The following is a 17,313-nucleotide window of genomic DNA, read 5'->3' as shown; positions in this document are numbered from 1 at the left end:
GACTGAATCAACTGATTTGTACTTCTTAATGACTGTTGGAATCTTATTCATTAATTCATAGTTAATCCTTGCTACTGTCTCGTTTTTTGGACCAAGAATTGCCCTTTCACACGACCATTTATGTGAATTATAATTATTACTTAAGTCTGGAAAAACACTGTTCTTCAATTCAGCTGGGGAATTCACCATGGTAGCAATATGAGCCAAACTGATATCACCATTCCCATCAAATGGTACTTTTCCATTTCCTAATTGGAGGAGCCAGGTTGAAAACTGTTTTGCACATTGGTCCCCATGTAATAAAGGTCGCACATTAGTATTGAATGAGGATTTCAGTACTTTATTCCATAGGTGTGAAGACCTAATGCATGCTTTTATTTCCTCAGATCTTGTTTGTCTCGGAATGACTGGTAATGTCTGTCTGAAGTCTCCTGGTAAAATTAATGTAACTTCTATAGATTTATTGTTGCCTCTGGTGTCCTGTAAGGTCTTACCAAGAGCTTCCATTGCACCCTTATGTGACATGGTGCATTCATCCCAAATGATAAGGTGACATTGACACAACACTTCTGGTGAACCTGGATCTTTGCTTATGTTACAAATTGGACTGTCATTTGTGACCAGGTTTAGTAGTAATTTAAAAGCAGAATGAGCTGTTCGTCCTCCTAGGGAGAATGGTGGCAGCAAAGCCAGACAATGGTATAGCAACTTCAATTCTTTTTTGTTACATTACCTTGGAGTGAAGTAATGTTACAAATGTTTTACTTGTGCCACCAGAAGCATCAAGAAAGAAAATTCCTCTGTTTTTTTCTGGCAATTGTGGAATGCTGCCTGTAGGCATGCATACACAGACTCAGACACAGACACACACACACACACACACACGCACACACAGGGTATCAAACATTAGATGAAAAAGACGTGTGTGTGTGTGATAGAGAGAAAGCGAGTGAAGGGGTGTGTTGTCATTTATATGTACATAAATAAATAGATATATAGACTGGAGCCTAGTGCAGCCTTCTGGCTTCCCAGATCCCCGGTTGAACCGTCCAACCCATGCTAGCATGGAGAACGGACGTTAAACGATGATGATGATGATATCTTTCTTGTATGGATGTGTGTGAGAGAAAGAGAGAGAACGTGCCACTTATCACTCTCTCTCTCACACACACACACATACATAGAAAAAAGATGTATGCATATGTATTTATGTATGTACGTATACATGACACCACAAACGCACACATAAATGTATACAAATGTTCATTGAAAAACACACATGTGCATGTATGACTGACTACAAATACATAGAGCTGAACACGATGTGCAAAAAGAAAATAGATACAAGTTTTTTACGGAAATTAATGAAATGTGTGAGTTCGGAACAAAATCAAACCTGGAGAGAGAGAGAGAGAGAGAGAGAGAGAGAGAGAACATTGCAAATAATGAATGAGATAAACATGGAATGAAAAATATTGTATAAATAAAAGCATGTTAAAAACTATCTTGTACCAAATATTTAAGTTTGTGAACTTCGTAAATGTTTCTTACAGCAATTTATCGTAGTTGTTTACAAATCGCAAACATTAAAGTAGAGAGTGAGAGACTTTGCTGTTTTTACGTCAGTACTGGAAGTTGACCTAGAGAAACCTTTGTAAAGATGTGAATCATAAATATAAAGACCCTATTATATGTCTGAGGTTAAATCATTCATGCATCACAAGTATAGAAGTAATTAGTGAAGCCATTTTCACGCAAAAAGTGAATACACACACATGTCTATTTCATATATTAGATAATTTATGCTTCCTTCTCTCTTTCTGTACATCATTGTCATAAAAGAACTTCGCTTACATATAGCTTATTGTTAACTTCTTCAAATTGCAGAATAGAATGATGAGGACAAAATAAAAATTAAAGTGAAATAAAGTTTCTATTTCTTTATGTGAATAAAATCTTAAATAGTTCATCTTTTTTATCTTTTTTTCATTTTTTTTTTTTTTTTTTAGTGTCTAGAAAAAATATCTCACAATGAATGCCCAGTTTGTCTTCAGAATCTGCATACTTCCAGAAAACCTTCAAGGATCCCTAAGTGTCGGCATATGATTCATGAGTAAGTTGGAGAAAACTTTTCCTTCTGACATTTCTGACAAAAAAAACAAAAAAACAGGTATGGCTGTGAGGTTAAGAAGCTTGCTTTCTAATCACATGGTTTTTGGTTCAGTCCCACTGAAAAGCATCTTGGGCAAGGATCTTCTACTACAGCCCTGGGTAAACCAAAACCTTGTCAGTGGATCTGGTAAACAGAAACTGAAAAAGCTCATTATATTTATATATATATATATATATATATATACACACATTCTTTTATTCTTTTATTTAGAAACAGCCAGATCAGACTGGGCCTGGTGCAGCCTTCTGGCCTCCCAGACCCCAGTTGAACCGTCCAACCCATGCTAGCATGGAAAGCGGATACTAAATGATGATGATGATGATTTGTTTCAGTCATTTGACTGTGGCCATGCCATGCTGGAACACTGCCTGCAGTCGAACAAATCAACCCCCAGAACTTATTCTTTGTAAGCCTAGTCCTTATTCTATCGGTCTCTTTTGTCAAACCACTAAGTTACAGGGACATAAATACACCAACGTCGGTTGTCAAGCAATGGTGGGTAGACAAACACAGACACACAAATACATACATATATATGTGTGTGTGTGTGTCTGTATATATATATATATATATACGACGGGCTTCTTTCAGTTTCCGTCTACCAAATCCACTCACAAGGCTTTAGTCGGCCCGAGGCTATAGTAGAAGACACTTGCCCAAAGTTCCACACAGTGGGACTGAACCTAGAACCATGTGGTTGGTAAGCAAGCTGTAATGTTAGTGTGCATATGTGACCGAGTATAAGCACCCTGAGAGAAAAGTTGGATTTAAGAAGCATCAAATGTGGTGTGCTAGAGAGACGACTGTGCTGGTATGGTCATGTGTTGCAAATGAATGAGAATAGCTGTGTGAAAAAAGTGTCACACCCTAGCAGTTGAGAGAACCTGTGGAAGAGGTAGACCCAGGAAAACCTGGGATGAGGTGGTAAAGCATGACCTTTGAACATTGGGACTTACCGAGGCAATGACTAGCGACCGAGACCTTTGCAGATGTGCTGCGGTTGAGACAAGTCCATGGCCTATGCCAGTGGGTGTAACCAGCCCATTTATGTATATCCCTCATTCATTGGACAATAAACTTTGCTTGTGAAGACCTATTGAGGCAAATGAAATCAAAATTGCTGACGTGGCTGATGACAGTTCCGCCTGATTGGCACTCGTGCCAGTGGAACGTTAAAAGCACATCTGAACATGGGGTGTAACCAGCCCACTTATGAGTACCCCTCAGTCATTGGACAATGAACTTTGCTTGCAAAGACCTATTGAGACAAGTGTAAACAAATCAAAATCGCTGATGTGACTGATGACAGTACCAGGATGGACTACTCAACCTGAAGAAAATTCTAACTGGGCCCCACTTGCAAGGTCATGCTCTGTTTATCTTGATATGAGATCACCATGTCGTGCACTTATGGTACACCAGGGATGTGCTGGTGTACTCTTATCAGATGGGTATACTGGGTTTCGTATGTTTTATTGCAGTGTCACTTTGATGGCATGCACTGCTCTCTCACTCAGTAATAATAATAATGTAATATAAATAAAATGTCAGATGTTTTGGTGCATGACTTTTGGCCATGTGTGTGTGTGAGTGTACATTTGTGTTTCCTTGTCGTAACATCAAGTGATCGTTGTAAATGAGCATCACTGTCATACAAGCTGGGTCATTCATTTCCAGTATTCTGTGAGATGTCTAGCAATAGGGAAATATTACCTTACATGAAAACAGGTGAGGATTAGTAAAAGGAAGTGCATCTGGCTGTAAAAAATCTGCTTCAGTAAACAGTGGTTGAGCCATGCAAGCATGGAAAAGTGGAATTTAAAATAATGGTGATGATGAATTGGATTTTGCTGTGCATCTTTTCACTATCTTTTAATTCCCTTGCATCATGGGTTTGTATTCCTACCATCAACTATTATAATTATGGAGATGTACTTGCATAGCAAGTGACCTGATCTGAGATCGTGTGCTGAAACAAAAACAATTATAAGCCATTTAAAAACACACAAAAACCATTGAATTCACTTCAACATTTAAATTTAATTTGTCAAAATATTTTCATCGCTTTGAAGTGAATCTAACAGTTTTTGTGTGTTTTTTAAATGGCTTATAAACACCTTCCACGCTGCAACTATTATAAAGTGTTTATAAATTCTATATGTTAACAAAATATTGAAAAATACAGTTATTCTCTAATTCATAAACAATTTATCTATATAATTTTTCTTTTTTTCTTTCATAGGGAGTGTTTTAAAAAACTTTTTCAATATGGGTATGTATTTGTTTTATTTATATTTTGCTTTACTTTTCTATTTTGTGGTTGTGTTGAAACAATTTTGCAGCATTCTGTTTAACTAATACTTGGTCAAGTAACATGTTTGCTATTTCTATGTATTGTTTTTATTATAGTCCTCTTGGCCCTAACAGGAGTTTTAGACTTATAGCCTGTATGTGTAGAGGTCTTGAATACTTAGACCTAGTTTTCATAACTAAATCTATGAAAGATTAAGAGAAGAAATATTGAGTTTGGAAGTAAAACACGGATGTAACGGGCCTCAAATTAAAGCTAGCAAAATATTAATTAGTAAAAAAGAAGACAGAACTCTGCCATCTGAGAAGTTGACTATGCTCAGCATGCATCAAAAGCTGGGGACTCCACTAGCTACAGCAATGAATGTTCCAATTGATGCAATCAGTGGAACACTCTGCATATGGTTGAGCACTCCACTATCAGCTTAAGACCTATGCCTGGATGCTCTTCTTGATGTTGGACAATGTGTATTCAGGGCTACATTATCCAATGTGTCCTTGCATTTTTTTAAATGATAAAGGTTTGTTTGAGGGGAATTTGGCTGTTACTTCTTGCAGAGAGGATGGCCAATTCTGAAGTTCAGAGTAAAGGCTATCACAGTAATGGTAAACAAAGTAAGTAAATCACAGCCAGATTGATTGCTTAACAGCAACAATTTCTTGAATGTAGTCTATAATGTGTATGCTTCAATGTGATGCCAGGATAGAATGACTGAGTGAATATGCTATTACACTGCTGGTTCAAATCTACGCAAGGTAGAGTTCATGCTGAATTGAAGTAGTAAATGACCAGGTAATTGCTCAAGGAGCTGTCCACTAGGGTCATGGATGTCACTTCTATATTGCTTCAGCTCTTGCTGAAGATGTAATGGCAAACTGGTGTGTGATTGTCAGGGGTGTCCAGGTTGGTGCCATCTCCATAGCACCAGGTAGGACGTTTAGGCAAAGTGAGTATGGGTGAACTTAACATGTTGCAGTCCAGGCTAACTCAGTGTCCACTGAGTCCAAATAGTCAAGGAGTTGGAGTCGGGGGTAAGAGAATCAGAGGCTAATGGTAGAGAGACAGAAGGACAGGTGAGAGAGTGTGATAGAGAAGGAGATAGGAGTGTGTGATGGATGTCGATGAATGGTAGGAGTTATGACAGTGATAAGAGAGGGAGTTGGTTTCAGTGGAGAAAGTAATGAAGAGAAAAAAGGGCAAAAGACAGTAAGCAAAGATACCTCATGGCAGGGAGAGTTAACATGATCATATTGGGTAAAGGGACCAAAGGGACCCAAATGAATATTAAACATCCTGAACTATCTCTATTTTTACTTCCTTTTTTTCTGTGTTTGCATGGATTGGGTGAGCACCCTTCAGCTTAGCATTTTTGGCCACTTTTATCAGCCTGTGTCATTTTTGTCATGAAGTTCAGTGTTTACTTCTTGCTATATATATATATATATCACTGGCCGTTCGCCAGCCTCGGCCGTTCGCCAGCCTCGTCTGGCACCTGTGTCGGTGGCACATAAGAAAACACCATCCGAGCGTGGCCGTCTGCCAGCCTCGTCTGGCACCTGTGTCGGTGGCACATAAAATCACCCACTACACTCAGAAAGTGGTTGGCGTTAGGAAGGGCATCCAGCTGTAGAAACACTGCCAGATCTGACTGGCCTGGTGCAGCCTTCGGGCTTGCCAGACCCCAGTTGAACCGTCCAACCCATGCTAGCATGGAAAGCGGACGTTAAACGACGACGACGACGATGATGATGATGATATATATATATATATATATAATATATATATATATATAGAGAGAGAGAGAGAGAAAAGTGTCACTCTCAAACTAGTGATGTTGTTTGTTTCCAGTCGTCTTCTGTGAAAGGTATGTCTGGTTATGGGAAAATATTACCCTGCTTGGAAACCAGTGTGGGTTGACAACAGGCAGTTTATCCGACCATAGAAAATCTGCCTCAGTAAACTCTGTCTGAGTCATGCAGGCATGGAAAAGTGGATATTAAAACAATAATGATGCTCAAACGTTTTGTGAAACTTCTTTTTCTTTTTTTTTTTTCCAGCCATTTTGCATGTCCTATCTGTGGTACATCAATGACGAACATGACTCCAATCTGGAAATTGAAAGATGAAGAAGTCAAACAAACTGAAATGCCTCAGGATTATAAAGAGATCAAAACAAATATTCTTTGCCGTGATTGTCATAAGGTAATACTGCAGTCACTTGTTTGTTATCTTTTATCTGTTGAGTGTTTCAGTCATTATATTGTGGCCATGTTGGGGCACCTCCTTGAAAAATTCCAGTCTTGGTTTGGACAGTTTGACAGAAACTGACAAACCAGAAGTCTACATCAAGTTCCAATGTCTGCTTTGGTTTGTTTTCTACATTTGGATGCCTTTCCTAACACCAATGATTTCACAAAGTGTACTGGGTGCTTTGTACATGGCACCAGCAGCTAGGGAAATCATCAAGTACATAAGTAGAATCATAAATATACCACTGCTCAACGAATCTCTGCTAACTTTTGCCATGTCACTTTGCACCTTCCATCAGTAAACCTAATCAATTATCTGGTTTGCCATGACCACCTGGCCCTTAAGTGCCTTTAGCAGAGTCTACACAATTACAACATAGAAGCCAGATTCCCAGTCCAAGTTTAACTATGTTCTCTCGGCCTCAGAGCTCCTGTGAAATAAGGTCATATATGTGCCGGTGGCATGTAAAAAGCACCCACTACACTCACGGAGTGGTTGGCGTTAGGAAGGACATCCAGCTGCAGAAACACTGCCAGATCAGACTGGAGCCTGGTGCAGCCTCCTGGCTTCCCAGATCCCGGTTCAACCGTCCAACCCGTGCTAGCACGGAAAACGGACGTTAAACGATGATGATGATGATGTGACCCTCCTTCATTTGATTTAGCCATTAAGATAAAATTTTCTGACATTAATGGAACATAATCATTATTTGATTGTCTTCTACTTTATGCTGATGCTGTTATATTTATCTACCACCTGCTGGCCAACTGTATTACTAAAAGCACTTCAGTGAGTTATTGCAAATAGTACTGGGAAAGCCTTCTGGAAGTTTCTCATGTAACCCTTATGATCAAATACACTTATTATAGACTGCACACGGTGAACTGGCCGCTTGATCAGAAACATCCTCATCAGTCATAAGTGCTCACTTGTCTCTAACAGATAGAGACAGACAGACAGACAGAGCCTAACGACCCTAGTTCAGAAGGGATCCTTTATGCAGTCACTTAATCTGTTGAAGGCAGCAGTGTAGACATATGGCTTAGTGGTTAGGGTATTCAGCTCATAACTGTAAGGTTGTGAGTTCGATTCCTACTGGCGCACTGTGTTCTTGAGCAAGACACTTTATTTCACGTTGCTTCAGTCTCTTCAGCTGGCAAAAATGAGTTGTACCTGTAATTCAAAGAGCCAGCCTTGTTGCATTCTGTGTCGTACTGAATCTCCCTAAGAGGGTGCACATGTCTGTGGAGTGCTCAGCCACTTGCACGTTAATTTCACGCACAGGCTGTTCGGTTGATTGTATTGACAGGAACACTTGTCATAACCAACAGAGAGAGCCAGGCATGAAGGTAGCAGCTGAGTCGCCCTCAAATTAAACTCTACAGTTTTTAAAGGAAAGGATGGATATATAGAGACAATTTAGTTCATGAAAGGTGGCAAGCTAGCAGAATCGTTAGCACACTGGGCGAAATGATTAGTGATATTTTGTCTGCCATTACGTTCTAAGTTCAAATTCCACCAAGGTCAACTTTGCCTTTCATCCTTTCGGGGTCGATTAAATAAGTTCCAGTTACGCATTGGGATCGATGTAATCAACTTAATCCCTTTGTCTGTCCTTGTTTGTCCCCTCTATGTTTAGCCCTCTGTAGGCAATAAAGAAATAAATATAGTTTGTGATATTCAAAATGACAAGATGGCTATGGGTTGGAATACTTTTGATTATAAACATTCGTGATCAGGCCTTGCCTGTGGCGAAACAACTCTTATACTCCAAAGATCTTTATTTCTCTGGTTTTCTGTTTAACATTTATCTATATGTTTCGTTTCTGTATTTGGTTTGCAAGATTCTTGATGTAAACTCGTGTGTTTGCAACAGATACTGTTGTATCTTGTGTTTATAATTGGCAAATAAGCCTCTTGAAATACAACTTAATAATCTGTATGTATTTTGATATTATGTACTGAAAAGTTCCTGGCTTTTGGTAATAGAAAATACAGGAGGATCAACTCTCTTTCTCTCTCTCTCTCTCTTCTCTCTCTTTCTCTCTCTCTCTCTTCTCTCTCTCTCTCTTTCTCTCTCTCTCTTTTCTCTCTCTCTCTCTTTCTCTCTCTCTCTCTTTCTCTCTCTCTCTCTTTCTCTCTCTCTCTCTTTCTCTCTCTCTCTCTTTCTCTCTCTCCATGTGCTTTCTCTACAGCAAAACTTCTGTTTCTGTCTGTCTGTTACACTCTAACTTTTCATCATCTGACACAAGATCACTTCCTCCAATGCCCTCTCTCCTCTCAAAGATTCCTTGTCTTGCAAGTTACTTGGTGCCATGTGAAAAGCATCCAGTCCACACTGTAAAATTGTTGGCATTTGGAAGAGCATCCAGCTGTGAAAACCATGCCAAAGCTGACCTCAATTGTGCTGGTGCCACGTAAAAAGCACTCAGTCCACTCCGTCAAGTGATTGGTGTCAGGAAGGGCATCCAGCCATAAAATCCATGCCAAAACAGACACAGAATTATGGTGCAATATTCTACCTGGTCAGCTCTCGTCAAACTGTCCAACCCATGCCAGCATGGAAGGAGGATATTCCCCTCTCAGATTCACACATTTACGGCAATGGCCCTTCAGTTTTCCTAAGCCCTGTAAAAGAACTCTGAAGGTTTAGCTTCTGACCAGGCCTTTTGCAATATCCTTAAAGCCAGGAACTTTTCAGCACCTCGTCATATATAGGCACATTTTAATTTATTTTTCTTTGTTTCAGCAAAATGTTGTTGACCTTCACTTTTTAGGACTGAAGTGTCCTGACTGTGGTTCTTACAACACCTGCCAGTAGTCCTGCTTCTACATGGAAATATCTGATGCCATATTTTGGTTGTGATGACCAGTGATTATAAAGATTATATATCTGCATATTTTTTTCTGTTTTCACAATCAAGCCAACATAAAAATTCATTTTAATTTCAAATAATAGCTCTCCATCTTTTAAATCTCATTTTTTTTTACTTCCTTAGATCTTTATAGCGAAACTGTATATCTTCAACATCAATTGTTGTTGAATTAGATTTATCTCAAAATTATCAGACCATTTTGCTAAATAATAAAGTTTTTTTTTTCTTTTGCTTACTGTAGGGATTAGATGGTTATGCTAATTTGGACTTGCAATTTTTCGGCATAGTGTCTGCCATTCTTGACATCAAATATTCAGTTTTAAAAAGAGAAAAGAACAACTCTGTTACATGATTGTAATTTATTTTACCAATGGGTACAATAATGTGCTAAGTTAAATTTAGCTGAAAGAAACTAATTCATCAGCTTAACCAAAGAATGATAATGGCTAAACAGTAGTAAACTCTATAATTTTTCACATGAATAGACTGCTTTAGGTTTTTTTTTTTAGTTCTTTATGCCATTCCTCTTTTATTTTACCAATACACATTTATTTTAAGACTTTTTATTATTTACTTTTAAAGATAAGCTTGACATTTTACACATAGATTAAACATGGAAGAAGTTTTTTAAAGATGTATGTTTTAGTGAAATGTAAAATAAATTTTCCTCGCATAACTTGAGGGATTAATTATCACCTTGTCTTATTGTTTTTTTTCTTTTAACTCTTTAGCATTTTGGCCATACCTGGCCCAAATGTTCTACATATTATGTTCAAACTGGCCAGATCTGACCTCTCACACCAGCCCTACAATGTCATTCTTAAATAAACAGTTACATTATGGAAATCTCAAAACTACAAGACAGTCCCTGATTAATTCAAAACAAAATGAATAAATAAGCATTACATTTGGCAAAATAATGTGAATATTAAACAGTTAAATGAAAAGTTTTTGTGTCAGATGAAGAAAAACATCTCCCTGGAAATTTTAAAAATTACTTTTCTATTCTTTGTTTTATTTCATTGTTTTAAGATTTTGAATAAAATCTTTTTTTTTCTTTTCATTTTTTTGTATACATGTCATGCCATTATATAAACTGTTTTGTTATTTTGTGTATGAGTCACATATATTTCTCTTAAATACATATCATCATGTAACAGCTGTTTTTCATGCTGGCATGGGTTGGATGGTTTGACAGTAGCTGACCAGCTGAAAGGCTGTTCAGGCTCCATGTCTGTTTTGGCATGGTTTCTACAGCTGAATGCCCTTCCTAATGCCAACCACTTTACAGAGAGTACTGGGTGCTTTTGTGCAGCACCAGCATGGGTGCTTTTTACAAGGCAACAGCACCTACAAGCCCACAAGATTAGGGATGTTCAGCTGAAGAGGGTTGCAGGGGATGAGCCTGTATGCAAGGGCAACCATGCTTTTACTTAGCCTGACATGTCTTTTCAAACACAGCAAACCGCCAGGAGTTTTGGTTCCCTGTCATCCCCACTGTGAGTCCCAATGTCTGTAGATCCTTTCTCACCATTTTGTCCCACTTCTTCCTGGGCCTACCCCTTCCACATGTTTCTTCTACAATTAGGGATGGTACCTCTTGATGCAATTGTTTTCATTCACACGCATCACATGGACATACCAGTGCAGTTATCTGTCTTGCACACTTCGTCAAAACAAACTCCATACCCTTTGTTGAATAACATATCCCCTCTACATACAAGATGGTAAAAGCACCTGTCTTGAAGAGTACCCCCCAGTATACCTGTATGAGATATTCTACCTCCTGAGACTCTTTCTCAGGTTTCATGCCTTTGTCCTAATTTAAAAGATATAAGCTGTAATCCAGATACTGAGGGAATATTCCAACTGACTCAACAATAAGCATCATGGAAAGGAATCTGTGCTGTCATCTTCCATTCCTCAGTATGGGTATTCAGCCTGATTTTGGCGACAGTATTTTTTGGCACTAGGAGGACACACACAAACATACACATGCAAGTGCATACAGAAATATACACTTAGAGGTAAAGGTGGAGAGCTGGCAAAAACGTTAGCATGCCAGGCAAAATGCTTAGTGGTATTTTGTCTGCTAAGTGACCCATCCGTTCGTGTCCGCTGTCAGCCTCGTCTGGCACCCGCGCCGGTGATACGTAAAAGCACCATTCGCTCGTGGCCGTTTGCCAGCTCTGCCTGGCCCCGTGTCGGTGGCACGTAAAAGCACCATCCGTTCATGTTCGTTGCCAGCCTCGCCTGGCCCCGTGCCGGTGACACGTAAAAGCACCGTCCGTTCGTGGCCGTTTGCCAGCTCTGTCTGGCCCCGTGTCGGTGGCACGTAAAAGCACCATCCGTTCGTGGCCGTTTGCCAGCTCTGTCTGGCCTCGTGTCGGTGGCACGTAAAAGCACCATCCGTTCGTGTCCGTTGCCAGCCTCGGCTGGCCCCCATGCCGGTGACACGTAAAAGCACCGTCCACTCGTGACCGTTTGCCAGCTCTGTCTGGCAACCGTGTCAGTGGCACGTAAAAGCACCATCCGTTCGTGTCTGTTGCCAGCCTCGGCTGGCCCCCGTGCCGGTGACACGTAAAAGCACTGTCCGTTCGTGGCCGGTTGCCAGCTCTGTCTGGCCCCGTGTCGGTGGCACGTAAAAGCACCATCCGTTCGTGTCCGTTGCCAGCATCGCCTGGCCCTGTGCCGGTGACACATAAAAGCACCATCCGTTCGTGGCCGTTCGCCAGCTCTGTCTGGCACCTGTGCAGGTGGCACGTAAAAAACACCCACTACACTCGCGGAGTGGTTGGCGTTAGGAAGGGCATCCAGCCGTAGAAACACTGCCAGATCTGACTGGGCCTGACGAAGCCTTCCAGCTTCACAGACTCCAGTTGACCCGTCCAACCCATGCTAGCATGGAAAGCGGACGCTAAACGATGATGATGATGTTACGTTCTGAGTTCAAATTACGCCGAGGTCGACTTTGTCTTTCATCCTTTCAGGGTTAATAAATTAAGCACCAGTTACGCACTGGGGTTGATGTAATCAACTTAATCCCTTTGTCTGTCCTTGTTTGTCCCCTCTATGTTTAGCCCCTTGTAGGCAATAAAGAAATAAGAAACATACACTTAGAGGTAAAGTGAGTGAGATAGAGACATCACAATTTATTAACTGAACATGATTGGCATGAGCACTTTCCCTCTCCTCATACACATAAAGAGAAATAGATTCACAGAGAGAGAGAGAGGAAGGGAGAGAATAAAAGAAGCAGTAGAAAGTCTGATGTCAAATAAGTCAATGTCAAATCAAGCAGTGATAAAATGTGTTATTCCCTGGATAGGTAAAGTGTTGTCTCCAGTTGCACTGGGAAACTTGTGGCTTGAAGGTACTTTTTAATGATATCGTTCGACACAATGTGGGGAAGGAGACATTCCACACAGAAAAAAAAGTAGATGCATTCTGAACTCAACAGTTGAGACTCCAGCCTGTTAACCAGCACGTCGATTAGTGCTTTTCCAGTAGCACGGCAGTGCCAAAGCTGTCATTAGTAGCCCTGAGCTTGCTGTTGCTGCTTGTTTGTTTGTTGAGCAAAGCGGTCTTCGTCCCATTGGGAGAAGTCCGCAACGTGGTCCTTTGCTATTCATAAGATCCGCAGAAGAGAAAGCAGGTCAACCCCCAACACCGAGAGCATCAACGGATGGATGAATGCGCATCCAGGCTCAGCGGTTGCGTAGGAAGTCAGGGACAAGAAACAGGAAGAAAGTTGGAGCGAAATAATACAACAGGAGTCGCCACCACCCCCTGCCAGAGCCTTGGGGAGCTTTAGGTGTTTTCGCTCAATAAACACACACAACGACCTGTATGGGAAACAAAACCGTGATCCTCTGACTGCAAGTCCGCTGCCCTAACCATTGGGCCATTGCGCCTCCACTTGCTGTTGCTGCTGCTCTCCTTCCTGTCCAGTAACTCACACACTAAGAGCAACTTTGATGCACGTGCACTCATCATCAAGAAAGGTGTTAGGAACTGCACTTTGGCTACCAGGTAATCTACAGGTAGATAAGACAGTGTTGTTGGTCGAGGGGTGAGTGGTCCTTGTGCTGGTGGAATTATATTTGATGATGTCCCAGTTCTGTTGATTGGCTGCTTTCACAAAGACAATGAAGTCATCATTAACCCATAAAGCCTGTGCTGTCTCATAGTTGCAGTCTATATTAGGCTTGGATATGTTATGAAGAACCTTGTGAACAAATGAATGGCTGATGGCAATGTCATGATGGATGTTGTATGGAAGCCAAGACTATTGAACCTTGACTGTTGACTATTGAAGCCAAGACTATTGAAAAGGCGGCGAGCTGGCAGAAACGTTAACACACCAGGCGAAATGCTTAGCGGTATTTCATCTGCTGTTATGTTCTGAGTTCAAATTCCGCCGAGGTCGACTTTACCTTTCATCTTTTCGGGGTCGATAAATTAAGTACCAGTTACACCCTGGGGTCGATTTAATTGACTTAACCCCTTTGTCTGTTTGTCCCCTCTATGTTTAGCCCCTTGTGGGCAATAAACAAATAAAAAATAAGACTATTGAACCTTATGTGATGTTTCCCTTGCTGCCAGTCAATGTCTTTGAAAACAACATTTGCAGGTGAATTCTTCAGACTTGACAGGAGAGAGTACTATACAGTGTGCACCAAAAAGAGGATTTTCAGAAGAGTGAAGCAGTTCTTCGAAATAAAAAATGGCTTGATGATAATCAATTGGGCAGAAACTGCTGGTTGTCCTTGCTAGATTTTCTCATTGGACTTGCAACCCTTATTTGTTGGCTTTTGAGAAAGTTATCCTTTGATGTCAGTCACACCCATGTTAGGACAAACTGAATGTTGCATAGGCCATCATTCAATTGAAATAAATAATTTATTTTCCTGTTACCTGGGCCTTTCATAGAAATTAGAAATACTGATGTGTTATTCTCACTGCTGTTCTCGTAATCATTTTGACCAATTCTCCTTTTTAGAATTAAAAATTATTGAATAGGCGTAGGAGTGGCTGTGTGGTAAGTAGCTTACTTATGAACCACATGGTTCTGGGTTCAGTCCCACTGCGTAGCACCTTAGGCAAGTGTCTTCTACTATAGCCTTGGGCCAACCAAAGCCTTGAGTGGATTTGGTAGACGGAAACTGAAAGAAGCCTATCATATATATACATATGTATGTGTGTCTGTGTTTGACACCACCACCCCCAACATCGCTTGACAACCGATGCTGGTGTGTTTATGACCCCGAAACTTAGCGGTTCAGCAAAAGAGATCGATAGAATAAGTACTAGGCTTACAAAGAATAAGTCCTGGGGTCAATTTGCTCAACTAAAGGCGGTGCTCCAGCATGGCCACAGTCAAATGACTGAAACAAGTAAAAGAGCACTATTGGTGTTTGTTTTCTCTTAAATCTCTGAGCTGGCAAATGCTTGTTATGAGTATCCTATCAATTGTGTAAGTATGTTTGTAATTGTCTGTATGAAGTGATGTCAAATTGTAGTTTTTTATTTTGAAATAAATATTTGAAATATTTACACCATAAGAATTTTAGAAAGTTCAAGAAACATGAAATAAATCATTTTAATAGTTGAACTCAAAGCTATAATAGCATGTAGAATATTGATTTAAAAAAACCTCTTGGATGGAAGCAGAGCAATGGCTGCCTGTGGGATTTGAATCCACATTTTCTGAGGACATGGGAGACTTGCTACTATTATACCAAAACAATGTTTCAAATTTTCTTTGTCCACTTTTAGAAGCTTTGTTCTTACCAGCAAAAATTGTTGTTTACATCATATGAATTTTAGAAATTTTGAGAAATATGAAATGAATAATTTGTAATAGTGGAATTCAAAGTAGATAAAGCTATAAACAATAGCACATAGAATATTGGATAAAAAGAAAAACACTTCGATGAAAAAAAAAGTATTTGTTATGCTATCTCTGAAGATTTACTGATATTCTCTGTTTATAAGGTTTTTCCCTATATAACATTGTTAATGAAATATATGTAAGATGTATTGAATAAACTAAAATTTGTCTCCATTTGGTATTATTTGCTCTTATTTATCTTCTGGACAATATGACCATTACTCAAGATTTGCTTCGTTTGTGATTAAAACCTTATCGACACTTCTGCTTTATAGTCTTATCTCAGATTTATCTGTTTTGCAGCTGTAAAAATTTTGCTTGATATCAAAAGCATAAGCAGAAATAGCTAGGACTGTTGTACTCAGCTCAATCACCTCTCTCAGTAATATACATGGGAAAGGTAAGGCAAGGTGGCTAAACCATTGGCACTCCAGGCAAAATGCTTAGCAGCATTTTGTGTCTTTATGTTCTGGGTTCAAAACCCACTGAGGTTGACTTTGCCTTGCTTCTTTTCAGGGTCATAAGTAGCAGTTGAGCACAGGGGTTGATGAAATTGACCCGCCCCCACTTCCCCTGAAATTACTGGCCATGTGCCAAAATTTGAAACCAACATACTTAAGAAAGGTATGTATGTTGTGTCAAACATTTTCTTACATTCTAAACATGTTTGATTTTGAACATATGTGGTGGTATATAACCTACCTACCAACCACATGGTTCCAGGTTCAGTCCCACAGCATGGCACCTTGGGCAAGTGTCTTCTACTATAGCCTCGGGGAGACCGAAGCCTTGTGAGTGGATTTGGTAGACGGAAACTGAAAGAAGCCTGTCGTATATATGTATATGTATATATATATATATATGTGTGTGTGTATGCGTGTCGTATATATGAGTATGTGTGTGTGTGTCTGTGTTTGTCTCCCCAACATTGCTTGACAACCAATGCTGGTGTGTTTACGCCCTGCCCCTAACTTAGCGGTTCAGCAAAAGAGACAGATAGAATAAGTACTAGGCTTACAAAGAATAAGTCCTGGGGTCAATTTGCTCGAGTAAAGGTGGTGTTCCAGCATGGCCACAGTCAAATGACTGAAACAAGTAAAAGAGTAAAGAGTAAAAATCAAATGTATTGAAATGAGGCTAAAATACTCTGCTGGATGGGTAATGCCAGTGTGCATGTATGACAGAGTGTAATGATTTAAGAGGAAAACTGGGTATAAGAGGCATCAGATATTGTGTGCAGGAGATAAGACTGCACTGGTTTGGTCATGTGATGATTAAAGAAGTGCCAAGCTCAAATTCTGGAGGGTAGCTGTGGTGGACCCAGGAAGACATGGGACAAAGTGGTGAGAAAAGATCTTTGGATGCTGAGTTTCACTGAGGAAATGGCAAGGGAGCAGGAGATGTGGAAATTTGCTGTATTTGATAAAATGCGTCAAACTAAGTAAAATTGATCTTCCACACATGCAGGTTTGTCCTTTCAGATGCCAGTGTCACATTAAAACCACCCTTGTCAGTGCTGTGTGACTGCACCTGTGCCAGTGGCACGTTACAAAAAACACCCAGCACACTCTGTTAAGTGATTAGCATTGGGAAAGGTATCCAGGCGTAGAAACCATTCAATTGAACAAACAACGGAATCCTCACCACCAAACGACGGAGATTCCTCTCCAGTTTATAATCATAGCTTTTTTTTTTTTTTTTTTGATTAATCAGGAAGAATGGAATGCAAAGTGAGAGTAAATGAACGGGATACCACACGGTATATTTAGATCAGTTACAAATTTTGAAATTATGGAAAACATATGGAAAA

The 17,313-nt window shown here is 40.0% G+C and overlaps 1 protein-coding gene across 2 annotated transcripts in view; it reads left to right on the top strand.

Annotated features, from left to right (window-relative positions):
• The window catches only part of LOC115215191 (RING finger and CHY zinc finger domain-containing protein 1), a 32,852-nt gene extending 22,812 nt beyond the window's left edge, over nt 1-10,040 (top strand). For both annotated transcript variants that reach the window (XM_029784378.2, XM_029784379.2), the window contains exons 5-8: nt 2,010-2,113; nt 4,416-4,445; nt 6,542-6,686; nt 9,484-10,040. In XM_029784378.2, the coding sequence (XP_029640238.1) occupies nt 2,010-2,113; nt 4,416-4,445; nt 6,542-6,686; nt 9,484-9,555 (351 nt within the window). In that variant the 3' untranslated portion in view covers nt 9,556-10,040. The remainder of the gene's footprint in view (nt 1-2,009; nt 2,114-4,415; nt 4,446-6,541; nt 6,687-9,483) is intronic.
• The last annotated feature ends 7,273 nt before the right edge of the window (nt 10,041-17,313 follow it).

The sequence above is a fragment of the Octopus sinensis genome, linkage group LG8 (genome assembly GCF_006345805.1).
Source record: "Octopus sinensis linkage group LG8, ASM634580v1, whole genome shotgun sequence".
Lineage (NCBI taxonomy): Eukaryota > Metazoa > Mollusca > Cephalopoda > Octopoda > Octopodidae > Octopus > Octopus sinensis.
The sequence above is the reverse complement of the archived record's forward strand: the minus strand, read 5'-3'. Positions and strand labels throughout refer to the sequence as shown.